The sequence below is a fragment of the Martes martes genome, assembly GCF_963455335.1.
Source record: "Martes martes genome assembly, chromosome: 4".
NCBI lineage: Eukaryota > Metazoa > Chordata > Mammalia > Carnivora > Mustelidae > Martes > Martes martes.
The window spans coordinates 166,451,901-166,470,582 of record NC_137891.1 but is presented as its reverse complement, the minus strand read 5'-3'; the positions used below and the strand labels follow the sequence as shown (position 1 = coordinate 166,470,582).

The window sequence follows — 18,682 nt, the reverse complement described above, 5'->3', positions numbered from 1 at the left end:
ATCCACCCCCACCTCTGTAAGTCGTCTAGAGCTCAGACCTCCCTCATTCAGAGCCAGCCCAAGCAGAGGAAGTCCCCATCCACATTGGCGAACAGTGATCCTCGATGCTACTAGAACTCAGAAGAGACACAGGGCCAGGGCTTCATTATGATACAGGGAAGGATGGATTCTTCAGGGGGACAGGGATTGGGATATCAAGATGGAAGAAGGTTTCAAAGACTGGAAAACAGAAGGAATGAGTAAATAAGGAGGAATTGAGGAGAAAATGTGGAATGAAGAAATGAGAAGCATTTGAATAGGATGCTCTTTTAAAGCCTAAGCGGCAAGACTGTAAGCTCCTTTGGTGGTACTAGAGTAGTCAAACTGTGATCAACGAACTGCCTTTGTTCCTTGAACTTTTCTGAAGAAATACTTAGGTTCGTACTGATATTTTGCATGAGGGGCCAGTCAATCTGGAGATAGCAGATGAAGGAAGTGGACAGCAGTCACTTCTCACTGCTCTTGGCCCAGCTCTTCCCGTGCAGATAACTAAGAGGACAGAGGATACCTTCCCAGCCTGAGACACTAAAATCATGTCTCCTGATCTCCATTCCAAAACAGTCCCTAAACCCTGAGGTAAGGGCACTTCTTGTGGGTAGGAGAGGAAGGGACAGAATCCAAGAGAAAGGGACAGAACCCAAGAGGAAGGGACAGAATTGAAGTAGGAGAGGAAGGGACAGGGGAAGCTGATGGTGGAATGAGATCTCTGAGGGAGAGAAAATGTAGTGAAAGAATGGGTTGGGGAATGAGAGCAAAAGCACTAGAAGGCACAAGATCTCTAATGAGATATATTTGTTGGTGGAAAGTCATGGTTTGGAAGAAGCAATATGGTATTGGAAGAATGCCGGGCCTTTCCTGGCCCTGGGTTATGGGGACCCTTTACTTGAAAGGGCCCCAGCATTCATGTTCTTAGAGGAGAGCCAGTCTCTGTGGAGGGAGGAAGTGAAGACAGCTTTCTGGATAGTGACCAAGGGCGTGTATGCTGGTTGGCCAGGGAACGGAGATTCCAGAGAGCTCAGGAGGAATGGCTGAGTGCAATGGCATCAGTGGGAAGCTTGGGGCTGGGACTGGGTACAAAATAGTATGGAAATGAGTACAAAAAGGCCTAGAGGGGCTTAGTTTTGGGAAGTTACAAAAGGAAACAGAGATGAGAGGCATGGTGGTTTTCAACTAGCGCTTCAGAAGAAAGACTTGTCTGTGTTGATACAGTTAGAGACACGGAGACCAAAGCCAAATGACATTTGCCATTTGTGATCAGTCTGTTCTCTGGGACCTTTTCTTAGGGCATCAAACAGAATGCTAATGACACATTATTTGAGGAATCTCAGGCAGAGGCGAGAAGGTTGTGAGGGTCAGAGATGACAGATGTCACTAAAGAGTCTGTCACCACACTAGAAATCAAAGAACAAGAAAATCAAACATCAGTGTCATTTCCTGCTTTTGTCTGTATCATTAGCAAAGTTTTCCTTTCCTTTTTATTTTTTTTAATGCAATACACAATATTGTGAATGTGGGAGAAAAGAGGACTTTCACGTGCTGGTTGAAGTTAGGTGAAGGCAAATGTCCTCGAGGTCAGTGAGTGTCAAAAGCTGTAGATTTTGCATAGATTATGGTTCAATGATCTCATTTCTGGGAACTTATTTTAAGAAATAAGTGTGGATGTTCATAATGAATGGAATTAAGAAGATCTTAATAGCAGCGCTGTTTACAGTAACAAAAATTGAAAAATTCAAATGACCAATAGGATGATACTTAAATACATGATGGTTTTTCCGTACCACTATGCCACCACTGAAAATAGTGACAAGGAAGTGTATTTAATTATGTGACAGATGTTAAGAAAATATTAAGAGCTTTGCACACCGAGGATGTCATTTTTATAAACAATACATAAAAGATCAAAGGAAATGTGCTGAAATGTTACACTGTGATCTCAGTTGATGGGATTATAGGTCATTTTTCTTCTGCCAAGTTTTTATTTAAATTCCAGTTTGTTAACATACAGTGTAATATTAATTTAAGCTGTAGGATTTACCGATTCGTCACTTACATGCAACACCTGGGGCTCATCATAACATCTGCCCTCCTTAATCCCCATCACCCATTTAACCCGTTCAACTCCTACCCCTGCCCCGCCCACCTCCCCTCCAGCAGCCCTTTGCATTATTATCTATAGATTCCTTCCCCTCCCAGATCTCTTGTCTGAATTATATTACTTTAAGGGAAAACAAATCCCATCAATTATGAAAGGCAATGCATGCAAACACCTGGTACAGATCACGGGCTTGATTGCGGGCAATGAGTATGGTGAGCCTCTGTTGCTTTCTGGTCACCTCTACCCCTTGCCTCTTCTGACCTAATGCTTCTGCCAGCCCAAGCTGCTCTGTACATCTTGTGATCTCTCGCCAGTTCGTGGCTCTGCAGATGCTCTTGCTGTTGCCTAGAATGTTACCTTGCCAATGCCTGGCCCCAAACACCCCACTTGCTCTATGAGCCCGAGCCCAGAAGAGGGGAGCCCTCCCTAGCTGTCCGGGAGAAGTAGGTCCCATCTTACCTCTGGGCTCCCACAACACTGTTTGTACTCCTGATACAGCACTTCCTTCCTCTGCCATTTTGCATTTATGTGGCTACATATCCATCTCCCTCCTTGCTCTGAAAACATTGAGACTGTTTTATGCATATGTATATCCCCAGGGCTTGAGATCTTACAGATCCTCAATATATGTTCACTGAAAGAATGAATTAATTATCAATGAGGACACCCACATTTGGAAGTGATGGTCCTAGGACGAGCCCAAGAGGTGAGGAGGATCCAAGCCACGTGTCACCCTCTTTCCACATGCTCCTCACCTTGACAGAGAGGAATGGCCTCGCTCCATAGGTAGTAGCCCTGGGGGTGCCGGGTACAAATGGCCATGCTGTGTCCCACCAAGCGGTAGCCGGCGTTGCAGCCAAAGTGGACGGAGCCTCCGGGCTGGGTGCTGGGCTGGCCCAGAAGGAAGCCATGGAGTGGAGCCCTGGGCAGGCTGCAGTAGGGAGCTGGACGACAAGATGAAGCTCAGGGGACCACACGCAAGCAGGAAGACGGATGTGTGCTTCCCTGCACGCCCCGGCTCCTTTTTCCCCCTCCCCGCCCCATTTCCTTGTCTCTGCTACTGCTGGGTCCTCTGGTATTTAGGGAGGTCTGAGCAGTTGATAAAAACGGCGATCAGTGTAGTAAAAGCCAAAGAAAAGGAAAGAAGAGAAGAAGCCATGAAGCCCTGGATCCCTTTCGTGGCCCAGACACAGTGCGGCCCAAGCTGCTGAGCTCAGGCTCTTGAAACCGTCAGCTCCCGAAGAGGTGCAGAATCTAGGCCCCGGGCGGTGAGGGGCTGGCTCCACAAGAGTGTGACTGGAGGGGTGTGGACTCTGGGGTCCTAGATCTGACCTTTCCAGGTTTGTGACATGGGACACAGCCCTGAAGCTCCTTGAGGTCCCCTTTCCTCCCCTGTGTACTGGGATGAGAAATGGCCACCTCCTAGGTTTTTGGACAATTTAAATGGGATTGTGTTTGTAAAGCCCCCAGCCTTATGCAGAGTACCTGGTGCTCAGTAAATGGCCCTTCTCCTTTCTGTTTTAGGGGGCCAGGGGAGAGGGAGCATGGCAATCCAGGACACACATCCACAGCCCTTCTTCCCCCTTGGCACATGGCTTCAACCAATTTCATTTGTTTATTTGACAAACAGATGTAATTCAACAAAATTACATGCCAGGAGATGTTCTAAGTGCCGAGAATACCACAGTAAAGAACACAGGCAAAAATCCCAGCCTCAGGGGGCTGACCCTAAAGTTTCCTGCTGGGGATCTCCAGGGGATGTTCTGTGAGGCCGGGAATGGGGGTGACTGGGAAATACTCTGATCATGTACTTCTGTTGGCTAGAAGACTCCCCGCCTCGGTCTGCCAGGTAGGCATGTGACAGGGGAGGATGAGACCCCAAGGTGAGGTCCTCTGGCCTCTTATTTGGTGATCACATTCCTCGGCTGGTGAACCGGGGTTTCAAAGCCCTCCCTTCCAGGCCAGATGTGTTTCCTGGCTCCTGCTTTGCCGCCTGCATCGATCAACCTATGTGTTTACCTCAGTCAGAAGAGAGTCTCAGGTATAAAATATCCTGAGTCGTGGCGACTGATGCGTGAGCAAAGTACATAAGTCTACTGTATTTTCATTAAGTTCTAGTGGTTTCACCATGTAGTGAATCAACTTTCTATGAACAGGTATTCCAGTTAGGCCTGACTCATTACCCCCAGACGTGATCAGTCTTTCAAAACATCAAGGAAAGGGCACCTCCTGGTCACTTTGAATTCTCAGTGTAGCGACCATCACACTGTTGTATCTCCCCCATGAGAGAAGCTGCCGGGAACCCCCGGAAGCTGCCTGAATGTTCCTGACAGCTGCTGTAAGGTTTCTCTTTCATCCCAAGGACACTGAAGCCTGGAGAGGGTAAGTGACTTGTCTAATAATCATTTGGCTAGTTGGTGACAGAGCTGATCACTTCCCCTGGGGCTCGTGAAGCTACCCTTCCTCTCATGTGCATAGGGGAAAGGGATTTCCAGTTCAGTTTGTAGAGAACATGGACTCTGAGGTAGTAAAGGTCCTTCTCTTTCTAGGCGCCCCTCAGCCTCATCTCCCAGAATGCCTCGTGGTCTTCAGTAATTCCTCTCTGCCTCCATGCTGGCGGAGCCCAGCCGGTTTGTGGACACACTCCCCTTCAAAACGGGCACTGGGCTGCTTATCAGGTTTTCTTTCCAACCATAGACAGTAATCCCCACGACGGGAGTTCAGATAAATGTCATTTCTTCCCCCCATCTTCTTACATTTCCAGCGATCTTTCTGTGCTCCTTATAGACCATGGCGCTGGTCAGCCGCCTGCCTGGTGTGGCCCTGGGTCTGCCTCTGCCCGACGGTTGTGGTGGACGGAGCAGAAGAGAGGCCCTTGGACTTAAAATATAAGCCATCTTTTGCTGCCTGGCTAACACTTCCCAGCTGGAGACCCATGTCTTAGGGTTCCTCAATTGTAAGGAACTTGTGTTAACATTTCAGCAACATTGGGGATGGGATCACCTTAGAGATATTATCAGATGATACGTAATAAACTTATCCAAAAGACCACGATAGGCTGGCCATAGGAGCAGAGGAAATGGAAGAGCTTATCGTGGGGAAAGGAACAAAGGGGGTAGGTGGAGACTGTTGGGGACACTTGTGGAGCTGTAGTGAGAGAGGTTCAGAGGAGAGAAGCTGTCAGTCCCTGTGGAGGGCCTCTGCCATTGATGGGGATATGGTCCATGGCTTCCTTGGTGTTTTGTGTAAGCAACTTCAGGGGATCAGGGGCTGTGGCCCTTCTTATGTGTCCTTATGTTTTACTCACCTGAATACCTAATCTTAAAGCCCTTCCGGTTGTAGGCGTGGTCAGACGACCAGCGCAGGTACACAGAGTTGCTTGAGCTGGTGACAATCAGGGGAGCTGAGTAATTCCCACTGAGGGCTTTCAGCAGAGGACTCTGTCCGGAGGGACCTGGGCGAGAGTACAGGACACAGGATGACAGACACAGTTGCAAGCGATTAGGTACCTTGATTCGATACCTCAAATGCAACCACCTCCCATCTCTACTCCTCAAGAGATGACACTAGGCTGAGACAGTCAGGGTCAGTGCAATGGTCTGTCCTTCTCTCCTTTCTCTGCATCCCCAGGTACTGCGCTGGGTGGTCTCTCCTCTGGAGCTCTAAAGCAGTGCTCCAGGATGTCACTGCCAACCTACAGGAGTCAGCAGGTGAGATGAAATCTATTTGCCATCTTGGGACTTGCCAACATCAAGCAGCTGGTTAATGTAAGAACTGGTTTGCAAACTGGGAACTTCTACTTTGCCACCTACTTCTCACATGCACACTAAAAATACCTCAGTGTTTGTCATAGAGAAAAACTTTGTACTGAATGAATATAGAGCAATAAAGCTACAGTCAAACATCGTGTCTCAATGTCATACATAAAAGAGCTCCTCAATATTCCTTTCCAAGGCTCTTCTAGAAAGCCCTCCCTCTTCTTTTTTCCTACCTTTAATGCCTGGGAGTGTGTCTTAAGGTGGCTGGTTCAAGGAAGGCAGAGTGTAAAGCTCGATAATCCATAACAGGATTTATTGCCCTGGAAATGGCCCTGAGTGATGGTTCTGATATCTGCCAAGACAGCTTGTGGAAGCTTGGCAAAGGTAATGGGCCACATTAAACAAAATAGAGCCATCAGAGCTGCTGTGACAAACTGTGAAGGAAGGGGTCAGAAGGCTCAGAGAAGTGGCATGCCAGAATAGGTCTGTCACATCAGACCAGAATGCCCACTAGCTGACCGTGTCCCTCAGGAGAACCTGGGGGATACTTCAGTTCCTAAAGCAACGAGGAACACACTGGTGGAGGGGGTGAGCACCAGCATCATTGACAGCCTGAGTAACAGCTGTCCTCTATCACCTAAACTGATGGAAGGAGATGCTGTCACAGAATTGGGCTTCCTAGTATTAATGGGGATGAGAAGATTCTAGAATACAGGAGCCAGGCGGAGGCACTTAACAGTCGTAAGTGAGGCTAGTGTAATTGCTAAAATGGGAAGCAAGGTTGGAATGGTAGCTGGGAGGGTCTAGCCTGTAGGATCTATGGTGGTGTCTCACAGAACATGATATTCCTCAGGGCAAGATAGATGGAAAGCCCCCCTGATATGTGAATATATGAACAAAATATCATAAACATATAGTCAAAACAGTGAGGAAAGCTGACCCCAATGGAAAGTTGCAACCCCTCACCCAGTTTGGAGACCTGAGCCAGGTTCCATTTTATTCCAGAACACTTTGGCTGAAGGAGAGACTGGGTCCCCATGAAAAAGGACCAACAAAATGACATCAATTGTATATAGTAGTGATTCTCTCAGTCTTTGCCCAAGAAAAACCTACCGCTATTTCCTCAGGCAACTGAATACTGGAGAAAAAGGAATGTTCAGGTATTCCAAAGATTTTGGATACAGAGTGTGAACTGATGCTGATACCTGGGAACCCAAAGCACTATCATGGGCCCTCTGTTAGAAGTGTCTGAGGGTTGGAGCTGGTAATGAATGGAGTCCTGGCCCATCTCACAGTACCAACTTAACCAAGTGGTAGCCCTCAATTGTAGTAGCTATGCCAGATGTTATATCTTCATTAGAGCAGATTAACACAGCCTGGGTTGCATGAAATGCAGTTATTGATCTAGCAAGACGCTCTTTCCAGGCCCATCAGAAAGGAGGATCATAAGCAATTTGCATTCACATGAGATAGACAACAGTATACATTCATGGTCTTGCCCCAGAGCTATGTTAATTCTCCTGCTCACTGTCAGAATATAGTATGAAAAGATGTGGACCATCTGGACATCCTGCAGGATATGACATATTGGTTCTCTCTAGGAGGAGATCGTATTAATTGCCTCTGAGGAGCCAGAAGGGACAATTAGTGTAGATGCTTTTGTAAGACACAGGGCTCCAGAGGGTAAAAGATAAGTCCTACAAAGAGGCAGGTGAAATTTCCCCAGTGGTTTAAGGACACGCTGAAACATTCTCTCCAAATTAAAGAGGAAGTTAGTGTGCCTTTTCCCTTCTACTACAAAGACAAAAGCATAATGCTTGGTAGACCCCTTCGAGTTTCAGAGGTGGCGTACTCTTCATGTGGGAATACTGCTGTGATCCATTTATTGGGTGACATGCAAGGTGCTAATGTTGAGTAGGGGCTGGAGTAAGAAAGCGTTCTGTAGCAGGAGTAGGTAGCAACATATTGTATGGCCCACGGGGCATTCAACCCGTGGGCCATACAATCCACTGGAGCCCATGGTATTGGGGTTTCTGTGGTAGAGAAAGATGTTGCATGGGGCTTCTGGAAAGCTCTAATGGGGAGGTAATGGCACAGATCCCTAGGGTTCAGAAGCAAATTTGCCATCTGCAGCAGGAAACTATTCAACATTTGACTGACTTACCATCAAAGATCTCAAACTCATCATACTGCTTCTCACTGAGAAAGTACTCCACTGTGAGGGAGATGTTGTAGTCGGGTTGCACTCTCACGAGCCAGGAGCAGGTCTGGAACTGGGGATAGCTTCCTGGGTAGCTCTGACTCAGGATCACACCTGTGGAGTCTGTCAGAAGCTCATTCGTTGGGCAGTGCACTTGGGAGAAAGAAAGAGAAATATCAGGTATATGGGATGGAGAGGGAACCAGGGCCAACACATTTCCCTGGTACAAAAGACAACCACTGGAACACAAGTATTTGAGCACATTCAAACAAGACCCCAAGGCCCATCATTACACTGCTCCATGGCATGAGGTGACCTCAGATTCTGTGTCAATGTTACTATGTTGCCAGGATTCAGGCCTGGTCAGTTGGTTGGCATCACTTCCTAGCTCAGATATGGGCTTTGGAGTAAAACTGACAATGATACAGACAGGCAGACAAGAGAAAGCATCCCAAAATCCAAGAGTTAGTCTATTAAATGGGATTTATTTGTACAAAAAGAGTATTGGGCAGATGTAAGTATATGGAGCTTTGAGTCAAACACATCTGATTTAAAGCCCACCTTGGTCCCTTACTAGCTGTGTGGTCTTGAACAAATTATTTCCTCTCTGTGCAATGGCATCTCTACTTCCGAAGCAGAATGATAACACCTGCCTTACAAGGCTATTGCATTATATAACATATTATACCATTGTAAATTAGTATTATAATATCTATAATATTATAGGGAACAATATATCTAAGGCATGCAACACATTGTCTTCATAAACTGTAGAGATGATAATGATAATGATGTAATTATACCAGGAACAGAAGGAACCAGCAGAGCTTGGCTGTGGCCTGATTAGTAGTATTAAGATAACTTAAGAAAACATGGCACCCTAAGGAAGATAGTCAATGTAGAATTTGGAAAAGGAGTTGCTGGAGGGGCTAGATTGGATTTCCTGTGCCTGTCACCAGGGAGGCAAGAGAAGATGCTAGTTCTGAGTGGCCCTGCACACCCCGGATGCCAGAGGGGTGCTCTCTCTTGCAGTACAGGGACCTGTCACTACTTCCTATGTGAAGCCGACTTCAGGATGATCTCCCTCCCTTTGTTCGGGCTGAGGACGCCACAGTAAAGTTCTGAGGACTGAATCAACTTCTTCAGGCATGAAAGAGGCATGGCCTGGGCAGTAGTGGCAAGTGTCCCAATCACTACAAATGGAGAAATTGGGATTTTGCTGTCTATGTGCCTTTAGACAGGCTTCCCGAAGGTACTGGATTCTAGGACACTGACAAAGGAGAGCGTCTGGAACTGCAGAGCCAAGGGCTAATCCTGGATCATAATCTGAGACCAGGCTGTTCTGGGGAGGAGATTGAGCCACTCAGTCTCCACCTGTCTCCACTTCTTCCTTCAAACCTTCTGCCTTCACAGAAATGGGACTTGCTAATCAGCACGGGGTCTGGGCTAACAGGCAAAAATGCTTGCTGTGACCCCAAATTCACACAGCTCATCTGGGACACCTTTGAGTAGCTTTGCAACACACACACTTTTTTTTTTTTTTTAAGTACACTCTATACCCAACATGGGATTCAAGCTCATAACCCCGAGGTCAAGGGTCACATGCTCTACTGACTGAGACAGTCAGGCACCCCCCTCCCCGCCCCTTTTGAATAGCTTTGAAAGGTACTAACTAGCTTCTCCAGAGAGAACTTCCTTCTTATTTTGTAAATGGAAAAGAAAAACAAATGGAGGAAAACAGACTTGATTTTGAAATGCTCCTCATTTTACAAAACTGCTATCTCCAGGTCCCTGAAGTGTGGTGATATTTACATCCCCCCAAGCTTCATGATACCCTCCAGCCGTTACTAGGGCTGCTCTTGAAGCTCTCCCCTTTCTAACTGAAACTCCCCCACTGAGGGGAAATAGGTATGATTTCTCAAATGAGATTGGTCCACAGGTTTGCCTTTTGTGCGCAACTTTATCAGATCTGAGCATTAGTGTCAACAAGTTTTTCTTTCCCTGTATGCTCAAGATGTCTGGCCTTTGATGGTTTAGTAGTTTATTTAGAAGTTTATTCTTCCATGAAACCATCCAGTCTTGATGTCTTTGATGGGGTTTCCTCTGATAACATTCTCTATTTCTTTTAAAGAATTAGGAAAGTATAAACTTTCTATCCACTGAGCTCCATTTTATTAAATTACATCTTCCTAGAAAATATTTCATATCAAATCATTAATTTATTGGCATAGGTTTGTACAAGATAGTCTCATAATTTAAAATTTTCTTTTGCTTCAATGGTTATATTCCATTTCCCCTTTCTTATTTTTGTATATTACTGTTTTCTCTCTTTGTTTGACTCACCTAATGGTTTGATTGTTTTGCCACTCTTAGTTCCAGGTACATCTTTTTATTGATCAGTAAGGATGTTTTTCTGTTTTATAACTCATTAACTTCTCTTTAAAATTCAAAATTTTTGAGATATAATTTATGTACAACAAATGAACAGATTTTAGGTGTGCAGTTTAATGAGTTTTAGCAAGTGGATATACCTGTGTAACCACTACCATAATCAGGATATAGATTATTATCATCACTCCAGAATGTTCTCTCAGGTCCCTCTGCAATTAATTAGTATGATCTGCCCCAGGCTCCAGGAAATCACTGATACTATTTCTATAACAACAGATTAGTTTTGATTGTACTAGAATTTCATGCAATTGGAATTAGACATGTTATTTTTGTGTCTGGTTTCTTTTGCTAAACATAATGTTTCTAAGATTTAATCCATGGTGTTCTGTGTATTACCACTTCATTTATTTTTATTGCTCTGTAGCAATCATAGCATTCTGGTTTTTCATTCATTCTATTTATTATTAATGAACATTTAGGCTGCTTCCAGTTTGGGATTATTATGGAATTCATATACAAGTCCTTTTGTGGATATGGGTTTTCATTTCTCTTGGGAAAATAACAAGGAGTGTAATTGCTGGGCAGTAGGGCAGGTGTATGTTTAACTTTGAAAGAAACTACCAGTCAGTCTTCCAAAGTGACTGCACAATTTTACATTCCAACCAGCAATGTATAAAAATTCTACTTGCTCCACATTCTTGTCAACACTTGGTATTTTCAGTCTTAAGTTTGAGGTATTCTAGTGGGTGTGTAGTAGTAGTATTTCATTAGGGTTTTAATTTGCATTTTCCTGATGACTAATGATGTTTTAACATCTTTTCATATACTTATTGGCTATTCATACATCTTATTTTACAAAATGTCTAGTCAAGTCTTTTGTCCATATTTTTTAAAATTTATTTTTAAAATTTCTTTTCAGTGTTCCAGAATTCATTGTTTATGCACCACACCCAGTGCTCATTACATGTCCATATTTTTATTGGACTGTCTTATTATTGAGTTGTTAAATTTCTTTACATGGCCTAGATACAAGTCCTTTAAACAAATATATGTATGATGATTATCTTCTTTTATTCTGTAGTTTGCCTTTTCTTTTTCACATTTAGTTCTGTCCATTTTTCCTTCATGTATTTTGAAGCTCTTTTATCATCTCCATATAACATGTATGTTCTTCATAATGGAATTAACTCATTTGTCATTATAAAATCTATTTCTGATAATACCCCTTGCTTGAAGTATTATCCAAAATTCCTTTATGTTTCTTATGTTTACCATTTGCAAGATATACCTTTTTCTTTTCTTTTCTTGCAAGGTATCTAGCATTTATATTTAAACTGTGTCTTTTGTAGGAAATAAGTGGTTATTATTTAAAACCTCTAAATTTTGGCATGGTTTTTATGTAGCAAAAACTTACCGACTGACATAACTATATCATTCAAATATTTTATGTACCTACTTATTTTTGGTGTGTCATTGAAAGAGGTATGTGAAAATCTCCAACTGTAATTATGAATTTATCCTTTTCTTCCTAAAATTCTGTCAATTCTCCTTATATATTTCAAACCTATATTGTTAGGCACATAGAAGTTTATGACTGTTATTTATTTTTGATGGATTTTTGCTACCTTAGATTTTAGAGGTTAGTACTTGCTACTTTTTCAAAGTTTTATTTCATACCAGGGATGAGTGACCCTTCTAGCTTTGTCTTTAGGGAGGCAGATGAAGATATTCAAATCTAAGTTTATGGAAAGCCTATAATTAAATTTTTTTACTTAACTAATCTGAAAATCTCTTTTTTTGATTAGCAGTCTTACTGAGTTAACTTACTATGGTTACACATATATTTGCATTTTGTTTTTCTACCTTATTTTGTGTTTTCGGTTTACCATGATTTTTTCTCTCCTTTAATGTTTCTATTGGATTGAGTTCTCTTTATCCTTATTTTTGATTATGGTTTTAGAACTTATGCATAGTAACTTGCATTCCCACAATCACCAAACTGTGGAAAGAGCCAAGATGCCCTTCAACTGATGAATGGATAAAGAAGATATGGTCCATATATACAATGTAATATTACACTTCCATCAGAAAGGATGAATACCCAACCTTGGTATCAACACGGATGGGACTGGAAGAGATTATGCTGAGTGAAATAAGTCAAGCAGAGGAAGTCAATTACCATATGATTTCACTTACTTGTGGAGCATAAGGAATAACATGGAGGACATTAGGAGAAGGAAAGGAAAAATGAATTGGGGGAATCGGAGGGGGAGATGAAGCATGAGAAACTGTGGACTCTGAGAAACAAACTGAGGGTTTTGGAGGGGAAAGGGGTGGGGGGTTAGGTGAGCCTGGTGGTAGGTATTAAGGAGGGCACATATTGCTGGGAGCACTGGGTGTGGTGCATAAACAATGAATCTTGGAACACTGAAAACATAAAATAAAATTAAATTAAAAAAAAAAGAACTTACACCTACTATGGCTATCCATAATTTCAAAAAACTATCCATAAATTTAAGCTTTATTTTTAATTTATATATTTAACTAACATAGTGGGTTAATCAATATCAATCCTTCTCCTCAACAAGTGAGGGTCCTGAGCTTACTCTTTCTTTCTTTCAGTGTCATTTATTTGTCCGTTGTGTGTATATTTTTAAATCTACTATGGCCAGTATTGCTTAGATTTACTACCCTATTTTACTGATTCCTTAGCTCATTGCTATTTTTTGCATCTGAACCCTTCTACCTGTATTCATTCTTTTTCTTAATGAATGTGGTAGATATTTCCATTCTTTACCAATATTAGGTTTTATTTTTATTTCCTGAGCATACAAAAAAATTCTTGTGGTATTCTATTTACATGAAATATCCAGAATAGTCAATTTCATGAGACATGAACTAGATTGGTGGCTGTCTAGAATTTTTTGGGGGGGGCAAAGGGGCTGGAAAGAAATGGAAGCTGACTGTTCATCAGTACAGTGTTTCATTTTGAGGTGACAAAAATCTTATAAATGGCTACAAAGCTCTGAATATACTAGAAATCACTGAAGTGATTTAAATGGATGAGTTGCATGGTACATGAATTTTATCCCAATAAAGCTGTTATTATAACAAAGGCAGTGAAGGGTCACATCTTGAGAAGCCAAGTATAACACCAAGTCCCAGAGGGAAGCATGAGGTTGAGGATAGGAGTAGAGCCAAGAAGGCTGGAGCCATGTAGACACAGAAACAAAGCCAGAGATGAGAAACTAAGGCTGGAACAAAGCAGGGAAGCTCTGGAGCAGGATCAAAGCTAAAGTCCACTTTTATAGGGGGGCTGGTTGTTTGGTGTGTGGGTAGGTCAGCTCAACTTAGAGATAATGAATTTCTCAGTGTATTGGGGCAGCCCAATTCTAGGGCTGCGGCTTCTTTCTTTCTCACTAATGAGCCATATTGTGGATTCTCTGCTCTTGCCTTATGAGAAGTGGTGGAGAAGCTGACATGTTTCTCCACACTGCTGAATATTTGCTGGTAGCATTAGTACCAAAAGCAGTAATAGTACTAATAACAATAATAATAACCCGCACTGGGCAGTAACTATGTGCCAGGCATAGTTCTAAAGTGCTTTACATTATTAACCCATTTAATTCCTCACAGTAAGTCCATGGCATAAATAGTATTATCTTCATTTTATAGATGAGACAACTGAGGCACGGGACAATTAAATATCTTGTCCTAGGTCAGATGTCTTTTGAGTGGAGAGTTTGTTTTTGGTCTTAGTAGGGACCACTTGGTGAAGCCAATTCATTTTCTGTGAAGGTGTCACACTGGAATAAAGTTCAGCACATAGGACCTTGAGCACATCTGCACTCCAGTAGCGCTAGGTTGGTGTGCAAGCCCACCTCTCCCTGAGGTCCCAGAACTTCTTCCTTCCAATGATCAGTAGGCCATTTCCACAGAATGCCAGTTAGAAAAAAGGAAGACAGAGATAAAAGTGGTTACCATGGCAATTTGTAGCCCCACCTAAGAGTAGGACCTAAGAATTTCTCTAGAGCAATCATTCATTCGTATAAACAAACATTCACCAAATGCCCTCTTACTTTATGGGCAGGGACTGGGAAGATAGGGAGGAGTAAGATAAAGAATACATTTTGGAGGAACTTGAGACCCACAAAGGCATGGCTCTGTGCAATTACCTTCACATACTGGGGGTGGTCCTTCAAACTGCAGGTAAGTTCCAAGTCTGCAGGTCAGGATTTCATTCCCGACTAAGGTAAAGCCAGGGAGGCACCTGTAGCGGACAGTGTCACCTGCCGAAGAGAGACCCACGTGGGGATTTGCTGGCGAAGTCTGGGCGGGGCACCCCTTAGTACTTAAAAACCCACTTCCACGCAGGTCAATCAGTAGTGGGTTGTGCTCTGCTCAGGTCAACTCCAATCAAATGACCCAGAAAAACTGCTGCCTCCTTCTCACAGCTCAACCTTGAGCTTCCACATTCCAGGAACTTTTTATAGGGCCCTGCGTGGATTCATTTCTCAAAACCATACTGACTTGAATCAAAGAAGAAAACTGCCTTCCTGTCTCCTCTGCCTAGTGATGGCTAAAAGGAAGTGTTTGTATTTTTGGAGCAGACTCAGTTGACAGAACATCAGCCATCTTGCATTTGGCCTACTGTTTCTCTCCATGGATGGGAGGGAGAGATGCACCTTGCTGGCCAGCCCCAACCCGACCCGGCCCCTCCTCGCCTGCCCAGTCCTTGCTGGTTTGGGAGGGGGGTACCTATGTTGAATTCTTCGTTCTCTGTGACGACTTCGGCGTTGGGGAGGATGGTGGGAGGAGGGCATTTGGTGAGTGGATAAGCTGAAAAGACAGAAGCAGACAAATTGGTGTAAGAGCATCATTCTTGGGGCATGTTGTCATTCACTCGTTCAATCCTTCACCTTCTCATTCTTCATTCACTCACACAGATGCAAGTGACTTTTGATCTGTACGCAGGGCAAGTTTAGCCAAGTACTATTTTGCATATCTGCTGTCATTCTTTGTTTGTTTGTTTTTGATGCAAAAACCAGGAGCTATATAGTAACACCAACAATAAAGGAGAAAGCTCAGTGACAGTCACCAGCACTGAAGGGAAGGGGAGAGAAGCATTTCCTGAGCACCTACTACGTGAGACTCTTTCACGCACTGTCACCTTTAATTCTCATGGTGGCTGATCTCTCTGCGAGGTGTTCTTCCTCTCTTTATGAGGAAGCTGAGGTTCAGAAAGCTTCAGTTACTTTGCCAAGGTCACACAGGAAGTGAGTGCCATAGAACTTGAATCCAGGTCCGGCTGCTCTCAAATCCTATATTCTTCCCACTGCTTGGCATCTGAGTACCGAGTGTAGCTCATGTGAGTGCCCACTAAAGCCAGCTGGTTTCCCTTTGGACTGTTGGCCAGACATCTCTGGCTATGGTGGATTTTCTACACTGGATACCACCCTTCTGGGCAGAGACTGGACTGTGTGTGGATGGTTTTACTGAGACAAAGCTCAGCATGGGCTCACAGCTTGCCTTCCCTTTGCTACCTGGCATGCAGTTGGTGCTACGTAAGTGAGAGCTGCTGTTGCCATTGCTATTGCTGTGATTACTTCCAAAGTCCCCCCTAACCCCATTATGCTTTTTCACAAAGAACATTCTCTCAAAAAAATTACAAATGTAATATACTGTCCTGAGAGAAAATATGAGATTTTCTATGACAACAGTAGGAAGAAAATTAAACTCATCTACAGTGCAGGAGGGTTCCCCTTTCCCTGCATTCTTACCAACATCTGTGGTTTCCTGTGTTGCCTATTTTAACCATTCTGACAGGTCTGAGGTGGTATCTTATCATAGTTTTGACTTGTATTTCCCTGATGAGTGATGTTGAGCATCTTTTCATCTGTCTGTTGGTAATCTGGATGTCTTCCTTGGAAAAATGTCTTTTCATGTCTTCCCATTTTTAAACAGGATTATTTGTTTTTTAGGTGTTGAGTTTTATAAGTTCTTTGTATGTTTTTGGATCTAGAAAGTGCACTACCAGGTACTTACGCAAAGGATACAAAAATACTAATTTGAAGGGATATATGCACCCCAATGTTTATACAGCATTATCAACAATAGCCAAATTATGGATATGGCCCAAATATTCATCAACTGATGAATGGATAAAGAAGATGTGAGGGATGCCTGGGTGGCTCAGTGGGTTAAGCCGCTGCCTTCGGCTCAGGTCATGATCCCAGCGTCTTGGGATCGAGTCCTGCATCGGGCTCCTTGCTCGGCAGGGAGCCTGCTTCTCTCTCCACCACTGCCTGCCTCTCTGCTTGCTTATGTGCTCTTTCTCTCTTTCTGACAAATAAATAAAATCTTAAAAAAAAGATGTGATATATTTTATGTGTATATATATGTATATACATATACACACACATATATGTATATTTTATTACATACACACATGTATGTATATATTTTACATATGTAAAATATATAGTTTTATATATATGTTTATATATATATATAAATACTCTACTACAGCCATATTACTAAGCCATTAAAAAGAATGAAATCTTGCCATTTGCAATCACATGGATGGAGGTAGAGAGTATTATGCTAAGCAAAATAAATCAGTCAGAGAAAGGCAAATACCATATGAGTTCACTCATATATTGAATTTAAGAAACAAGATAAACGAACATAGGGAAAAGGAAGAGTAAAACCAAGAAATAGACTCTTAAGTATAAAGAACAAACTGATGGTTACCAGAGGGGAGGTGGGGGGGAGTGGGTTAAACAGGTGATGCGGATTAAGGCTTGCACTTGTGATGAACACCAGGTGATATGTGGAAGTGTTGTATCACCAAATTCTACACTTGAAACTAAGATTACACTGAAGGTCAACTAACTGGCATTTAAATAGAAATATGAAAAAACCTAGGAATGATTAAATTGTATGACCTTTTAAAAGTACGAGCATCTCTTACTGAACGTCAGTGACCCACTTCCAGAAATCAGATGTTCCATGTAAAGATGCTAACTAGGAGCCTATTTACCATGACTTCAAGTGGGAAAAAATTACAGTGCGTAATCCCAAACTCAGAAAGTGTTTAAAATAACAAGATATGTATATATATATATGCAACAAACCATAATACTAGAAGTTCAATACTTGAAACACTACTGCTTGACCACCCAAGAATGACTACTCTTGTAACAAAACAGCGGCTCTGTTCATTCTAGCACATATACTTTGCATACCATAGAGCCCCACACGAACCTTCCCAGCAGGACGCGTCGTGAAACCCTAGCCTGAAAACAAGGGTAATGTGGGCGCGTGTCCAGGATGGCGCTGTGGGTGGTACAGCACGGCTCACAGTGAACATCACATCATCACAACCTCTCAGAACTAGCAGCAACACAGATACACATTCTAAATGTTTGCCTGAGATCCCAAGTTTTACCAATTGCAGTTGGAAGGTAACCTGAGACTTTTCCTGTATATAGTTTTATTGAAAATGTTGTATTATATTTTGATGATTTAACTAATTTTTTTCTGTAGATGAATTGGCTGAAAAACATATTGAGAGACACAGAAGCTTTAGAAAATGTGAGTATTAAAACCAAGAGGCACATTTGGGGTAACCACAAAGGTTTAACTGTGACTTAACATAAACCAGGGAGGACCATGCCTGCATTGGATATATGCTTCCATTTTTCTCTCCAGGAAAATGGCTGTAACTGATATCAGCAACAGAGTGGCAGTTTCTCTGACACCGGGTGCTACCATTCCACCATCCGACTCATTTAACGATTGTGGAGTGCTTAGCCTGGGTCAGGCATTGTGTTAGGCACTGAAGATGCAAGAGTAACCAAAACAGACAGTCCTTGTCCTCGTGGAACTCAGATAAACAAAAAGGTAGCATTTCTTTCTTTTTTTTAAATTGACATTTGATAACAAGTTAGGCTAAACAATTTTTTCATAGATTAATAGACTATTTGGGTTTATCTTCTTAAAATTCTGTTAGTCCTTTGCTCCTATTTTTCTCATAAATTTGAAGAACCTGGTGCATATTTAAGATTGATTTCTGGGGGCACCTGGGGTGGCTCAGTTGGTTAAGCGCCTGATTCTTGATTTTGGCTCAGGTCATGAACTCAGGGTTGTGAGGTAGGGCCCAGCACTGGGCATGGAGCCTGCTTAAGATTCTCTGTC

General features: G+C 42.9%; 1 protein-coding gene across 1 annotated transcript in view; it reads right to left on the bottom strand.

The window, feature by feature from the left end:
* CSMD2 (CUB and Sushi multiple domains 2) overlaps positions 1-18,682 on the bottom strand; it is a gene marked incomplete at its 5' end in the record, with an annotated part of 593,570 nt that overhangs the window by 64,611 nt on the left and 510,277 nt on the right. The window contains 5 exon segments of the mRNA XM_080802687.1: positions 2,890-3,078; positions 5,442-5,588; positions 8,057-8,245; positions 14,659-14,772; positions 15,242-15,322. Coding sequence (XP_080658813.1) covers positions 2,890-3,078; positions 5,442-5,588; positions 8,057-8,245; positions 14,659-14,772; positions 15,242-15,322 — 720 coding nt within the window.